At 49.7% G+C, this 15845-nt stretch overlaps 1 protein-coding gene across 1 annotated transcript; it reads right to left on the bottom strand.

The window, feature by feature from the left end:
- Positions 1-2455: 2455 nt before the first annotated feature.
- Positions 2456-10187, bottom strand: CAPG (capping actin protein, gelsolin like; the record flags this gene model as incomplete). The annotated part of the gene is made up of 9 exons (XM_084234824.1): positions 2456-2595; positions 3180-3268; positions 6092-6224; positions 6678-6770; positions 7129-7278; positions 9197-9364; positions 9553-9707; positions 9801-9973; positions 10165-10187. 9 exons carry the CDS (start codon positions 10185-10187, stop codon positions 2530-2532), a joined length of 1050 nt encoding a protein of 349 aa, XP_084090950.1. The 3' UTR covers positions 2456-2529.
- Positions 10188-15845: the final 5658 nt, after the last annotated feature.

Below are 15845 nucleotides of genomic sequence, written 5' to 3'. Positions count from 1 at the left end.
GTCTATAGGACAGTCTATGTATTTAGAAATTAAAAGAAGGCAGTAGAGGCAGCAACCAGCAGGGGGCAGCACCAACCAGAGCAAGCCAACTGAGACTGCAGCTGAGCCTGCCTTCTCCATCCACAGGGCCAGCATCAGGATCCCATCCCACCTTGTGTTTATCCCACCTTCACCTCTCACCAGTCCTCCTGCCCCATGGAAGTTGTGCATTTCCCCTTAGGGTTTCTGGCCTGCTTGAGGGAAAGCAGATATGCACACACCAGCAGTTTTTGAATAAAATTGTATTGGGTTCAAGATCTTAAGTATTTGCCTCCAAGACAAGCTTTGCAGTTCTCTGTGACCCTGTTGTCCCAGGGCCTGATGACAGCCAGGCATAGCAACTGGGTGATGGCACTGGTTCTGGGCTCCAGGAGAAAAGGTGCTTTGCCCTAGCCAACCTCCTGCTGGGCTCACCCTATGACCATCCTGCCCTAGCAGCCTCAGACTCCTTGACATTCTCACCAATGGGCTAGATGCCCTGGCTCTTCTTAAGATCTACTCGTGTGAGGTGTCCACATGGGATGTTTCCTACAATTTGCTCCTGGGGAAGCTGACTTTGTTGTTCCAGTCACAAAAGGGTCTCCAGGCAGATAGGCTGAGCAGGGAGCAGGTGAGACTTGTTAGGCTCTCCTGTCCTCTTGACAGGAGGAACTGCGCCCTGGAACACCATTGTCTAGTTTCTTTGGGCCTCTCCAAGTCTGACCCATTGAACCCATCACGGAGGTGGTGACAACAGATGATCACCCAGAAAATGGAAAGGAACTCTCAACTGCTGTCAGCAGGATGCCTCAAGGTGTTGATAGTGGATCCTGCAACTTGCCTTGTGTCATTTTTACCCAAACTGAACTAATCCTTTGTCTACCCCACTTCCTTCTGATGGGTCCCTTGGCTGACCAACAGAGATGGCAGGGAGATGACTGCTCCAGTGGAGTTGGAATGCAGGGAGATGCAGTGAGAAAGGCTGCAGGTCAGCCTCCACTCCGTGGAGGTGACAGAGTGACAGATCCCTTTTCCCTGCTCTGAGACGAAAGGCTAACTCATCAGACCCGTCTGAATGCTCATCCTGCAGTCCAGCCAGGGAGCATGCACCCAGATCTCTAGCTGGAGAGGAGGCCAATGGCCTCTGCAAGAGCCTTCCCATGTCATTCTCTGTGTAATTTTCTCCAACAACAGTGCTCATAGCTTCAGACCTTGGCACATTAACACCAACAGTCCGAGAACTCAGCTATGGTTCTGCTGATAGACTGCTTGGGGTGGGGGTGGGGGTGTTAGAACCCTCTGCAAGTAGATACAAAAATCTAAGTCTGTATTTTTCTTGGGAAAGTCCTATTTAGGTCTTTTGTGGGACACTTAAAATTCTTCACAACCCTAAAGGTGTCAGAACCATGGATTGAGTACAGCTCTTACTCTCCCCTTTTAAAAGCCATCCAGTAGATGCTTTCAGCAACTGTCAGGTAAATGGCCAGGAGGAGTCTGGAGGAAAGGGAAGGAAGGATACTCAGAGGTTCTGATTTCTTTTTCTATGCATCTTGGCACAAAATCTTCTCAATCAGAATTTCATTTGGGATGGAAGCATCCAGGGTGTCAGAGAGAAGTCACACAGCCCTTAGCTCCAGTGTAAGGGTAGATCAGGATGGCGGCAGCCCAGCCAGGCCTCAGGGGCTCTGGCCCGAGTTTACACAGCTTCCATCTTGCTTTTGATCCCCTGGAGTCATGCTCTCCAGATGGGACTGCTCTGGGACTATTCCATTCTCCCCCTATTTAGCTATCTAGCCTATTAGCTATCTACTACCCCATTCCACAAGGTGAACTAAGGCTGTAGACTCAGAAAAACTATTTGCCCATGATCAAACTGGGGTATAATGAGAACCACACCCCATGAATCTCAACACTAGTTGGTGAATTTCCTACAGCCCTATGCTGTAGGATGAATATGTGAGGCACCATGCCGAGGAAATAAGAAGCCATATTTCTGCATGGTAGTAAAACGTCCTCCTCTGGCTCAGCAAGTATACAGCATTTGAAAGTGCCTTGGAATGATCTATTAGGGCATCTGAGGAAAGACTGGCTTGAGTGGAGAGGCATCCCAAGCCCATTGCCACACAACCATCTCCCCATTGGGAATGTGAGACCGAACTGAACCCCTGGCTGAAATCGATCCTGACACCTGGCACTGTGCCACCTCCCTATTGGGTTTACACCAGTACCTGCCAGGTCCGAGGGAACGCCTGTCCCCTCTGCTTCAATCACACAAACTAGCTCTGGCCCCTTGGAGACTGTAGAATTGTCATCTGTGTCCTACTCCATCCCAGCACGGGGATGAGCCCAGGCGAAAAGGTGAGGCAGTGAGAATTAGCAGGTAGTGCAGGCAGAGCCGGGAAAGCTCTTGTCTTTTTTATTGAACATCGAAGGGGACTCCTCAGCACTGACCGGGCAGCTGGAGAAGGAGGAGCCAGTAGATAGGAGGTGAGAGCAGGGAGATCCTCGCCCTCATTTCCAGTCCTTGAAGAATTGCTTGAAGATAGGACTTTCGCGGCCTTGGGGCAGGATCTCTACCTGCAGAAACAGAGGGGAGAAGTCTGGCTCAACGGCGGCAACCTCCATCTGTGTCAGGGAGGACGGGGAGAGCTGGAGCCACAAGGAAGGTGCTCGGCATCAGGCCTGAGTCCTCGTGCTGCCCAGGCCAGAGATGGTCCTCTGGATGAGCCAAGAGATGAGAAGACTACAGAGACACTGGCCGAGAAAACAGGCTGCTCCGAGGACCAGGGTGCTCTGCTGGATAGATGCACTGATTAGAGATGAGCCTTATCAGTTCCCCTTGGAATGGCTTGTAGAGAATAGTGCTGGGGGCAAGAAGGCCTGGTGCGAGCTAGGGACAGAGGCCCAGAGGAGGAGCATGAACTATTCAAGGACACACCCAGCCCCAGGTTTCAAGGAAGTGATGCCCAGCTTCCTTCTAAAAATAAGTGTTTTTCAAATTTTGCCAAATTGAGGCCAGTCACCCTGGGTGGGTCTAGCAAGGAGGCCTGATGGTTCCTGACTGTCCCCAAGGCTTTCCTGCCCCTCTTGACCAGTCTGGGGTTTATCAGACCACAGCAGGAGCCCCAAGAGGAGGGCTTGGATTCTGGGTGTGTCCTCACCTGAGTGTTTGGGGCATATTTCATGCGGGAGATGAAGCCCTCGGCCACTTGGAGGGCCGCCTGCCGTTCCTTCTCATTCGCTTTTCGCCCTGGATCAAAGGAAGATTTATTTATTTATTTATTTATTTATACACGCACTGGGTACAGTCAGAAGCGTGGGAGGGTGAGAGAATTCACCAGAGCGGGGAACAGAAGCAGGCGCGTTAGGAGAGGTCTATTGCGCCATGTGGGACCCTCGCCCAGCGGCCGGGGATCGAACCGGTGCTGCAGAGGCTGTGGGCAGCTTCGCAACCCAGCGCTCAACTGCTGCGCCACCGGGGAGGCCCAGGAAGATTTTTTTAAAAGAGGAGATACTCTCTCTAGCCTATATCCCTCTTTACTCAAGGAAATTTAAGGGGATCTGCAGAATAACTGGCAACTTTGAAAATACATGAACCAGGATGTGCTAAGGATGCTGAAGAGTTAGGTCTTTGGAGGTCTAAAGTAGTCCCTTGAGGAGTTCCAGCCCGGCATCTCCAAATCAGATGAAAAAATGGCTCTTCTGCCTTCTCTAATGATCAAAACTTGCTCAGACCAAGGCCCCAGGAATATCAGGGAGAATTAGTGCCGTCCCTGGCATCAGATTCTAAAGCCAGCAGCCCCCAGACACACATAGGACACCTGCCTCTTGAATCTCATCTATACTGTTATCAAGCTGCTTTGTAAATCAAAACAGGACCAAAGGGTGTAATTTACTATGACCTTTCTCTCATAATGCCAGATAGCCAGCCTTCTGGTTGTGCCCACTAAGCTTAGGAAAGGAAGCCACAACTACCCATTCTCTCCTACAGACTCTCCTTTCAACGCCAGCTATGCTCCAATTTAAGGCATTTTTTTCCAAGGAAACAATGCTGTGAACTGTGGTTTGCTCTCCTGGCAAGCTGTGAAAAACCATTGCTTCCAGGTTAGCTCAGTTAACTGATGAATTGTGACACAGAGCTACCCTGGGGGTATTTGCCCGGTTCCCAAGTTTCCTGTTTTCTCCTCTGGTTTCTGTTCCCAACACAGTTTGGTTCTCTGGGGTAAAGTATGTTTCCGTGGGTGTCTGGGAATCCCCCCCTCTGTTTGAAATGGTTTCCATGGGGAAAGGTCACATGACAGGAGGAAAAGGCCGGTCAGTAGAACACACACACCCTTTAACTGTGACAAACCTGCCTTGCTGCTCCAGCCCTTCCCCAAGGCAGTACTCTTCTTTTTTTCTTTTTTAAAGATTTATTTATTTATGCATACAAGAGCTGGGGGACAGGCCAGAGATGTGGGGGGTGAGAGGATTCACCAGAGACAGAGTGGGGAAGAGAACAGCCGGATCTACTGAAATACACTGCTGAGGGGAGCAGCGGGCAAGACAGGAGAGGTCTGCTGCGCCATGTAGGTTGCTCCCTGGCTGGCTGGGGATTGAACTCATGCTGCAGAGGCTGCGGATTACTTCATAGTGTGGTGCTTAACCCCTTGCGCCACCAGGGAGGCCCTGGCAGTACTCTTCTTAATGCCTACCAACAGTTATCCTGAGACCACCCAACACTTCTCTCTCTCTTTTTTTTTAAATATTTATGCATACAAGAACTGGGATACAGGCCAGAGGTGCAGGGGCTGAGAGGATTCACCAGAGACAGAGTAGGGAACAGAACAGGCAGATTGACTGAAATACACTGCTGAGGGGAGCAGCGGGCAAGACAGGAGAGGTCTGCCGCACCATGTGGGTAGCTCCATGGTGGGGGATCGAACTTGCACTGAGTGGCTGCAGAGAGCTTCATAGGTTGCATCTTAACCCCTTGCACCACCAGGGAGGCTCTCTATCTTTCTGACAAAACTGAGGCTAGGAATTTTTCTTGGCCTTGGTTGACACCACAAATATTTATTTGAACAAATGCTATTTCATCAAGACACCAAAGACAATACGGTTCCTACTTTCAAGAAATGTATACTTTACAGGGAGGTTGACATAATCCAGAAAAGACAACCATGGAGAAATAACCAGGTTCCCACCATCACTCAGAGACTCAGAACTTTGATTGAACATTTTCAGTCAAACCAAACCAACAGGCCCCTGTACAATAGTCTTTCTATTTTCAGCAACACAATCCCTGGGAAAAACAAGTTCCACAAGTTCACTAGTCACTAAGGAAAGTGAGATTTAATTTATCTAATATTTATCTGTCACCCCAAGGCACAATGACATGGGCAGAGAATGACAAGGCAGCCCTGAAGGTCTAGGAGGATCTAGGACAGTGGTCCTCAGAATATGGTTGGTTCCTGGAGCAGCTGCAAGTCCTGGGAACTGGTTAGACAGGGAAACTCTAGGGCTCCACCCCAGACCTAGTGATTCAGAATGTGGGGGAGGGGGAAATCATCCATCTATTTCAACAGGCCCTCGGGTGCTTCTGAGGCATGTTAGAGTATGAGGCATGTCTAGAATTTACTGGATGGGGACAACAAAGAGAAAACCATCAGTCACAAGACTCCAGAGCATCTGGGCTCCCAGAGTCTGTCCTTTGAAGCAGTCAAGAAAGCTGGGCCCGGGCCTCCCTGGTGGCGCAAGGGGTTAAGCACCACACTATGAAGCAATCCGCAGCCTCTGCAACACAAGTTCCATCCCCGGCTGGCCAGGGAGCTACCCACATGGCGCAGCAGACCTCTCCTGACTCGCCCACTGCTCCCCTCAGCAGGGTATTTTGTCAGTCTGCCTGTTCTGTTCCCCACTCTGTCTCTGGTGGATCCTCTCACCCCCACATCTCTGATCTATACCCCAGCTCTTGTATACTTAAATAAATAAATCTTAAAAAAAGAAAAGACACCTGGGCCCTCCCCTAGGAAGCCTGTCAAAATCAGAAGAGCCGTTGGGTCTCGGGCTGGAGTGGAGAAGCCACACGTACCCTTCCAGATGTAGATCTTGCCACAGAGCCCATTGTCCAGCACAAAGCAGTCATCAGATATTAGCAGCTCAAAGGCAAAAGGGCTGGAGTCGGCCACCTTGGTGAGGTTCATCTGTCCAGTGGCATCAGAGACCTGGAGGTGATGAGAAAACGGGCAGTGCCAGATCCACCTGGTCCCCCCTATGCAGCCCTAACCTCCACCCAAGGAGTAGGGCTCCTCCGTGCCCCCCCACACCCACTATCCTAGGCCCAAGAAGCAGATGGGAACAGGGAAGAAACAACCCACACCTCACGTGACCCTCAGTGCAGCGCAGAAGCCCAAATCAATTCCAAATTATAAATACACACAAAGGATTCAAAAGGTAAACCTCAGCTTCAAATCTCTAAGAATGGGGCAGCTGTGAAGTGGCATTTATCTCCTCAGAAGCACCTGACATCATCCACTTATCATTCTCCTCTCTCCTTAAGTCTTGGATAAACTGCCCTGGTGCTGGCACAACCTTCCCACTGCTTTCTCCTCTCCCTTCAGCCCTACATGCACCGGGATCCCACCCTTTGCCCCGACAGGGCAGGCCCTGACACCCACCTTATACAGAGCTGCGGCTTGTGCATTTGTCCGGTCAGCTGTGAGGTCTTCCTCAGGGTTGCCCTCCTTCAGAGTGGGTTTGTTGCCCAGGACCTGCAGAGGCCAGGGAAGAACAGGTTTCCAGGGGTTCCTGAGCACCTGCCTTAGATCTTACCAATCCATCATACCCAGGGCCACTGCCTCTAGCGGGATAAACTGTGCCCTGCACAAGGGCACTGGGCAGAGGTGAATGAGGGCTCGGCCCAGCCTGCCTCACCTGCCAGGCCATTGGTCCATCCACCCAGAGAAGCATTGTCCTCTAAATCCACCAACATACCCTATGAGCCAGCCACAGCCAGGAGCCACAGATGTCTCCAGCACCACCCTCATGCCCCCGCCTCCAGGCTGATGGCTGCTCCCTGAGGGCTTCCAATCAGAGACTCCCAGCCACCGACCCCAACATCCCCTCAACCTGGGTCATCTCAGCAGGCTCTTCTCCATCAGTGACAATCTCCACCTGGGCCTTGCCCTGTCGCTCACTGTCCCGGATGGCCATGGCCAGGTCCCGCGCCTTGTTGCGCTCCAAGATATTGGACTTTTCACCACACCAGACGAAGATGTTCTGAAGGGAAGTCGGGAGGCTTGGGTTAGAGGCAGTGCTTGTTGGGCTGTGTGTGTGTGTGTGTGTGTGTGTGTGTGTGTGTGTGTGTGTGTGTGAGGGGTGGAGGAGGTGGGCAAAGAACTGTCCCCTGAGGCAAGACAATCAGGAAGGCAGGAGAGGCCTCTCTGAGAATGGCAGTGATAGTGCTTTCAAGAGTACTTCTCCGCTCAGCCCATCTCTCTTCTGCTTTATTTTTCTCCACATCATGGCCTATATTTAAACTTCATCTATGGGCCTTCCCGGTGGCGCAGCGGTTGAGCGCTGGGTTGCGAGGCTGCCCGCGGCCTCTGCGGCGCCGGTTCGATCCCCGGCTGCTCCCAGGCCACCGGAGGAGGGTCCCACATGGCGCGCAGACCTCTCCTGCCGCCCGCTGCTCCCCTCAGCAGTGTACTTCAGTCCTTCTGCCTGCTCTGCTCCCCGCTCTGGCTCTGGTGAATTCTCTCACCCTCCCGCGTTTCTGACTGTACCCAGTGCATGTATAGACAAAAACAAACAAACAAACAAACAAACAAACAAATAAATAAAACATGCCTCTAAAAAAAAATAAAAAATAAATTAAAAAAATAAACTTCATCTAGTTTATAATTTAGACCAGAAAGTTTTATTAGGGTATGACTATTTTGCTTTGCTTTGTTTTGTTTGTTGCTGTATGCCTAGTGCTAAAGCACAGATTCCATATATTTAGGTACAAAATAAATATTTATTGAATGAATGAATGAATGGTGAACACCATCCTTGAGTCCTGTATCTCATTCCTGCACCCCCTGCCAGGTGCAAACATGGTCGCCTCCCCTGAGCTGATCTTCCTTCCTCCATCTTACCATTTCCAGTCCTTCCAAACTGGTCCTGGGTTGACCTTCTGCCCCAAGTCCTCAGGACAAGATGCATCTAGATTCCTCAGATAGTGAGTCTTCTCATGACCTGGATCTCACCCTCAGCAATTTTCATTCCCACTGCTCCAGTTCCCACCCCGGGGCCCCATCAAATGAGACCCTTCTCCATTTTCAAAAGGCATGCCTGCACCTTTCCCCATCCCAGTGACTCAGCTCACCTGGAATGACAATTTCCCTGTGTAAAGGTCTAGTCATATGACACCTTCCTGGGACAATGGGTTTAGCACAGAGTAGCAGGATCCTCCCTATCCCCAGCTCCCCCAGCACAAGCCACTTGACTCTTAGCACCCTGGTTACATCCTGCCTCATTTTACAGCAGGTGACAGGTCATCAAGGTGGCTTCCCCAGAGTGAGCAATTTTGTGGTCCCCATGCTGGCTCTAAGCAGACATCATAGATTCACCGAATGAATGGATGAGACCATTCATATGTTAATGAATGGTCTGGAGTGATGAGCAGTTAACTCAGAGCTACAAAGGCACCAAGAAAAGGAGCCAGTAGGTTCCAGTGTTAGACAACGGCTGGGTGCCCAAGGAGATTCTGCCCTTACAAGTGCAGGAATGATTTCTAATGGCTGAAGTGGTCCCACTTGGAATAAGCATTCAGATTTTCCATCGCTCTCTCTCTTCCCTGGCCTCCTGTTCCTGCCTTTTAAAAGAGAGTGCCAAGCCTCCCTGATGGCGCAAGGGGTTAAGCACCACACTATGAAGCAATCCCCAGCCTCTGCAGCATGAGCTCCATCCTGGGCCAGGGAGAAACCCACATGGTGCAGCAGACTTCTCCTGACTTGCCCGCTGCTCCCCTCAGCAGTGTATTTCCGTCAGTCTGCCTGTTCTGTTCCCCACTCTGTCTCTGGTGGGTCCTCTCACCCCCACCCCACATCTCTGGCCTGTACCCAGGCTCTTGTATGCATAAATAAATAAATCTTAAATAAATAAATAAAAGAGAGTGCCAACACAGAGGCTCGGTCTGGACCTGCCTACCCACCTGGCCCAGGTCTAGGATGAAGCAGTCCCCAGTGTTGAAGCTGTCCCAGCTCAGTGCCCGCTCGGTGGCACGGATGTTCTTCTTCCCCTTCACCTGGTAGAGTTTCCTGATGGCAGCTGGGGCAGTCGCTGGGGTGGTCTTGTGAAATGCTGACTCCACTCCGCCTTCCTGCAGCACAGACAGCCAGTGTGAGTATGCTGACGGGAGGCATGGAGCCCTGCACACCCCATCCCATTGGGAGACAGGCAGAAAGACAGGGAGGACCCAGCCCCAAGGGTACCTGGGTAAGAATCAGCTGGAAGGTAGGGGCTTAGAGAGAAGCCTCAGTGTGAGGGTGCTGGGAGATGGGCTCTGACCTGGTACTTGAGGCCACGTGGGAAGTAGCTCATGAAGATGTCAGACTCATTGCCCTGCACCTCTCGATGTTGCACAGGCCGCTCCCCAAGCAAGGTATTGAGGTGCACGGCCAGCATGGCACAGGCCCCCTGCTCGTCTCGGGATGACTGCTGGCCTGGGAAGGTGGCAGGGCAAGGCCCATGAAACCTGTGCAGCCCTGGCCCCTGCCCAGGAAAGGCTTCCACCCCATTCTCCCCAATTCCCTTACCTATCCACAGGTGCAGGTGGGAGAGCTCTTCTGGGCCATTGTGCAGCACAAGGTAGGAGTCCCCCGTAAAAAAGATACCCTGCTTCTCTCTTGCTACAGGCACTGGCTTCAGCTTCTCCACCCGCCATACGTGCAGGCCAGGATCCTGCACTGAGGCTGGGAATGGAGAATCACTGTGGAAGAGGAGAGGGTTGGCAGTGGTCCTGGTCCATGAGAAGTTGACCCAAGTGCAGGGACCTGGGCAGACCTGGGCAGGTCTGGGGACTATAGTATTATGGAAACCTGACAGTGCAGGGTAGGGGTACAGGAGGGGCACCATGGAAGTGAAGGAGAAAGGTAAAAGGGGATGGAGTACACAGCTTACCTCGGGGAGGTGGGTGAGTACATGCTGTCTCTGGATCTGGAAAGAGATAAAAACATTATTATTATTATTATTATTATTATTATTATTATTATTATTATTATAAATATGACAACTACCCTTCACACTGAGGACCTTCCAGGTGGCCACGTGCTTTCAAATTCATCAACAACTTCATCTCCAGCGACCCAAGAGGATATTATCCCTGGTTCTATTATGCAGGCAGGGAAGTTGAGAGACTAAGTTCAAAAGTCTCAGCTAGTGAGCAGCTGGTGGGAGCCAGGTCTCTGACCCCCCGGACAAGTGTCTTCCTTTGCTGTGACTTCAGGAGTCTCTTTGGGCATTGTATGAATCTGGGGTGTAGCTCTCTTAAGCAATAGCTGCTATTAAAAAGAAACAAAAGGTCTAAAAGGGAGTCAGTTGGGCTAAGTGCACCAAGACTTAACACCTAACTTAATTGCACTTACAACCTCCTCAGGTTAACCCCTCCACCCAATAAAGATGAGCCCAGGAAGGTTGTCTTAACCAGTTGGTATAGAGTTTTTTGATCAGCACCCTTGAAGTAATCCTTTCCATTTCTCAAACAATGATGAGATAATCTGTCATGAAGGTCCCTGTCATTCCCCATAGATAGGTTACCTAGGCCTGAATAATCTTTTTCTGTTTACGACTTCCTTGTCTTGCCTTTAAAAACCTTCACATTTTTATAGTCCCTTGGAGCTCCTTTCCACCTGCTAGATGAATGCTGCCTGATTCATGAATCATTTAATATAGCCAATTACAGCTTTAAATGAATGTGGTTGGATTTTTGTTGCTTAACACTACTTAGATCAGAAAAGTCTAAATCAGTTATTTAGGAGTCCAATATAAAAAAAAGGGAAGGCAAATTAAAACCAAAAATCCAAAATAATCAGAATAATAAATACAAGAGAGAAATTAATAAAAAAATGTAGATAAGATCAATTAGTTGGTTTTCTAGAAAAAAATCAGTAAAATTTATGAACCTCTTGACAAACTAATTAGGAAAAGGAAAAGACATAAATTACTACAGATTCTGTAGATATTAAAAGAATAAAGAGAATATTATGAAAATTTATGTCAACATATTCAACAACTGTATGGAATGAGCAAATTCTTTCAAAGATACAAATTATGAAAGTTCTTTCATGAAGAAATAGATTACCTGCATAGGTCTACTATCTATTAAAAAAAATACATTTATACTCTCTTCTCCCCCCCAAAAAATTTCCATGTCGGGATGGCTTCACTGGTAAATTCTTTTTTTTTAAAAGATTTATTTATTTTGTGCATACAAGAACTGGGGTACAGGCCAGAGGTGTGTGGGGTGAGAGGATTCACCAGAGAGAGAGTGGGAAACAGAACAGGAGGATTCACTGAAATGCACTGCTGAGGAGAGTAGCAGGTGAGATAGGAGAGGTCTGCTGCGCCATGTGGGTCATCTCCCTGGCTGGGGATCGAACTCATGTTGCAGTGGCTACCGGTGGCGTCATAGTACTGCATCTTACCCCCTTGCACCAGCAGGGAGGCCCCTTCACTGGTAAATTCTACCAACTATTTAAGAAGATATAGTACCAGTTCTATTCAAACTCTTCCAGGAATTAGGATAGGAGGGAATTTACCCCAATTCTTCCTATGCTGGCAGCAGATATAACAAAACCAGATAAATAACACACAGGGGAAAATTATAGACCAATATCCCTCATGAATATAGAAACCAAAAAAAATTAATAAAATTTTAGTATATAAAATTCAATAATATACAAGGATAAAACATGACAACCAAGTGGTATTCATCCCAGCAATGCAAGGTTAGTTTAACATCTGGAAGTCAAGGCAATGTATCCAAGTAACAAACTAATATATATATATATATGCTTGTGTGTGTTGTGTGTATTCATCTCAACAGATACAGGAAAACATTTGACAAAATTCTATATCCATTCCTGATTTTTTTTTAAAGATTTATTTTATTTATTCATACAAGCACTGGGTACAGTCAGAAGCGCAGGAGGGTGAGAGAATTCACCAGAGCCAGAGCGGGGAGCAGAGCAGGCAGAAGGACCGAAGTACACTGCTGAGGGGAGCAGCGGGCGGCAGGAGAGGTCTGCGCGCCATGTGGGAACCTCACCTGCCGCCGGGGATCAAACCGGCGCTGCAGAGGCTGTGGGCAGCTTCGCAAACCAGCGCTCAACCGCTGCACCACCAGGGAGGCCCCATTCCTAATTTTTTAAAACTTTTCACAAACTAGGAAGAGAGGGGAACTTTCTTTTTTTCTTTTTTAAAGTTTTATTTATTTATTTATACAAGCACTGGGTACAGTCAGAAGCGCGGGAGGGTGAGAGAATTCACCAGAGCCAGAGCGGGGAGCAGAGCAGGCAGAAGGACCGAAGTACACTGCTGAGGGGAGCGGCGGGCGGCAGGAGAGGTCTGCGCGCCAAGTGGGACCCTCCTCTGGTGGCCGGGGAGCAGCCCGGGATAGAACCGGCGCTGCAGAGGCTGCGGGCAGCTTCACAACCCAGCGCTCAACTGCTGTGCCAATGGGGAGACCCCATGCCCCGTCTCTTTCTTGTGTTTCCAGCAGTAGAATTTCCTTTTTTTTTTAAAGATTTATTTATGCATACAAGAGCTGGGGTGTAGGCCAGAGGTGCAGGTGGTGAGAGGGTTCACCAGAGACAGAGTGGGGAACAAAACAGGCAGATCAACTGAAATACACTGCTGAGGGGGGCAGCGGGCGAGACAGGGGAGGTCTGCTGTGCTATGTGGGTTAGTTCCCTGGCAGGGGATTGAACTCATGCTGTAGTGACTGCTGATACTTCACAGTGCTGAGACTTAACCCCTTGCGCCACCAGGGAGGCCCTAGAATTTCTTTTTTTGGGCTTAAAATGTAGAGCCCACACCCTTAATCATTGCAACACAATTCATGCTGTGTAGCTGAACAGCATTGTTTTGTAAGGTGAGTCCCGTGGTGGGCACGGTCCTTGAGGAGACTTTGAGGGTGAAGAGGAAAAGAAGATTCTTGGGGTCTGAGGAAGCAGGAAGGGAGAACAATCTTTGGGGACGGAGGGGAGAGCAGAGACTGTAAAGTCTGAGTAAGAAGCAGTGAGAGACACAGGAGCAGTGCTAACGGATGATGAGAGATGTCATGTGAATTATGACTCTCCTTTTCCATTCCTAACCCACAAAATAGAGGAAGGCATTTTCTGGCACCACACTTTCCCGAGTGAAGGAGTTTGGGGGAGGGAGCCTTTGACATTTCTCCATCCCACAGAGCGTCACATGCTGTGCCCACATCCCCTACACCAGGCAGCCACAGTGACTCAGGTCTGAAGTGCCGAGACTCAGGCCCCAAGAGAGTAGAGCTAAGGGGAAGAAAAGGCATGAGCAAGAGGGCCAATTGCCAGCTTTACTATTCTAGGTGTGTGTTACTGATACAAGAGCTCAGGTCAGGCAGCCCACAACGGAAGTTACAGTCAATGTGGTGGTTTGGTGAAAGGCTCCGCTGCCTGCTCTGCATCGCTCTAGCTCTCCACCCTGGCTGCCCTCATAGAAACAGAGATGTCTTCATTGCGGCGAGGCATGTCACAGAATCACAGATGTCAGCATTAGAAGAAGCCAGAGTGCTTGTCTAGTTCTATTCCTCATTTACCTCCTGACACATAGCCACAGTACAGAAATCCCTTTAATAGTATTCCTTACTGGGGGCCACCATGGTAGTGCAGGGGGTTAAGTCTTAACACTACGAAGCTCTCAGCAGCCACTGCAGCATATGTTTGATCCCCGGCCAGGGAGCTGACCCACATAGTACAGCAGACCTCTCCGGTGTTGCACGCTGCTCCCCTCAGCAGTGTATTTCAGTAGATATGCTCATTCTGCTCCCCACTCTGTCTCTGGTGAACCCTCTCATCCCCCACACCTTTGGCCTACACCCCAGTTCTTATATGCATAAATAAATAAAAATAAATCTTTAAAAACTGGTATTGCTTACCAATCTCTTCTGGAATGCTTCTGGTGAAAGGGAACTCACTACCCCACAAGGCAGCCTCTTCTCTACCTCTTATGTTAAAACCTTTGCTTTTTCCCACTCTACATAGTGTGTAAGTTATAGGCCTGCCCACCTCCCCTACTAAAGATTAAGGGCCAGTGCGCAGACCTCTCCTGCTGCCCGCTGCTCCCCTCAGCAGTGTATCCTCAGTCTGCCTGTTCTGCTCCCCGCTCTGGCTCTGGTGAATTCTCTCACCCTCCCATGCTTCTGACTGTACCCAGTGCTTGTATAAATAAATAAATTAATTTTAAAAAATGATTAAAAAAATAAAGATTAAGGGCCTTCTGGGTTGGGACTGTATATTGCCTCTCTGAAACTAGCTGGAACCCCTCACTGTGCTTGGTACCTTGTGGGTGCTCAGTTTGATTAACTGAGCCTGCTAGGCTCCAAATAGACCAGAAGAAGCCTGAGGGATAGCACAGGATTTCAACAGGCTAGGCCATGCCCAAGCAGCCCCAGTGGTAGAAAGCAAGGGCTAGAAATACAATCAGGGGGCTCCCTGGTGGTGAAGAGGTTAAGCTCAGCACTATCATGTTATTACCACTGCAGCCTGAGTTTGATCCCTGGCCAGGGAGCTACCCTCATGGCACAGCAGACCTCTCCTGTCTTACCCGCTGCTCCCCTCAGCAGTGTATCTCAGTAGATCTGTCTGTTCTGTTCCCCACTTTGTCTCTGGTGAATCTACTTAACCCCCGCACCTCTGGTCTACACCCCAGTTCTTATATGCATAAATAAATAAAAATAAATCTTAAAAAAAAGAAATCCAACCAGGCTGTCAAAGGACTTGGGATAGGAAGAGGGATGTGGGCCCTGCTGAGCAGCCCAAGCCCCTGATGGGAAGGAGCCTTCTTTGAGGACACACGGGGACAGGTGGGCTCACTGTTTTGCACACCTTTAAGGCAATGCTTGGGCAGCTGTCAGAATGACAAAAGCCTTCAGTGGTATCTTTGCCCTCCTCAGACCCTGCTTCACTAGTCGCCAACAGGTCCCTTCACTTGACAGTCCTGACTGGCCCCTAGGTATTACGTAAAATAACCTCTACTGCTCTCCACAATAAAGCGTGGATTTTTACTAGAAACACCAGATCCTCCCAGCCAGGGAGTGGGCATTCCCAGGACCTGGGTCCAGAGGTGGGGACTCCACCCCCAGTTCTTCCCCTGACACCCAGTAGGGCTCCTGCCCCTTCCCCTGCTCTACCTTCATTCTCCCTCCCAGTCCCCTACTGGGCACTCAGCAAGGGCCTGGCTGAATTTGTAAATAATAAGACTGAATCACTTGGGTTTGAGTTTAAACACTAGGTATGGCCTGCCCTCTCCCCAAATCATTCCTGCTCAACCATCTACAACCACAGTGATGGAAAGTTAGAGCAGAAAATTTAGAAATAGGGGCCTCCCTTCTGGCACAAGGGGTTAAGAAACAACCTATGAAGCTGTCTGCAGCCACTGCAGCACGAGTTCAATCCCCAGCCGGCCAGAGAGCTACCCACTGGTGCAGCAGACCTCTCCTGACTCACCCGCTGCTCCCCTCAGCAGTGTACTTCCGTCAATCTGCCTGTTCTGTTCCCCACTCTGTCTCTGGTGAATCCTTTCACCTCCCACACGTCTGGCCTGTACCCTGGCTC

The sequence above is a fragment of the Talpa europaea genome (assembly GCF_964194135.1).
Source record: "Talpa europaea genome assembly, chromosome: 6".
Classification (NCBI taxonomy): domain Eukaryota; kingdom Metazoa; phylum Chordata; class Mammalia; order Eulipotyphla; family Talpidae; genus Talpa; species Talpa europaea.
The sequence above is the reverse complement of the archived record's forward strand: the minus strand, read 5'-3'. Positions and strand labels throughout refer to the sequence as shown.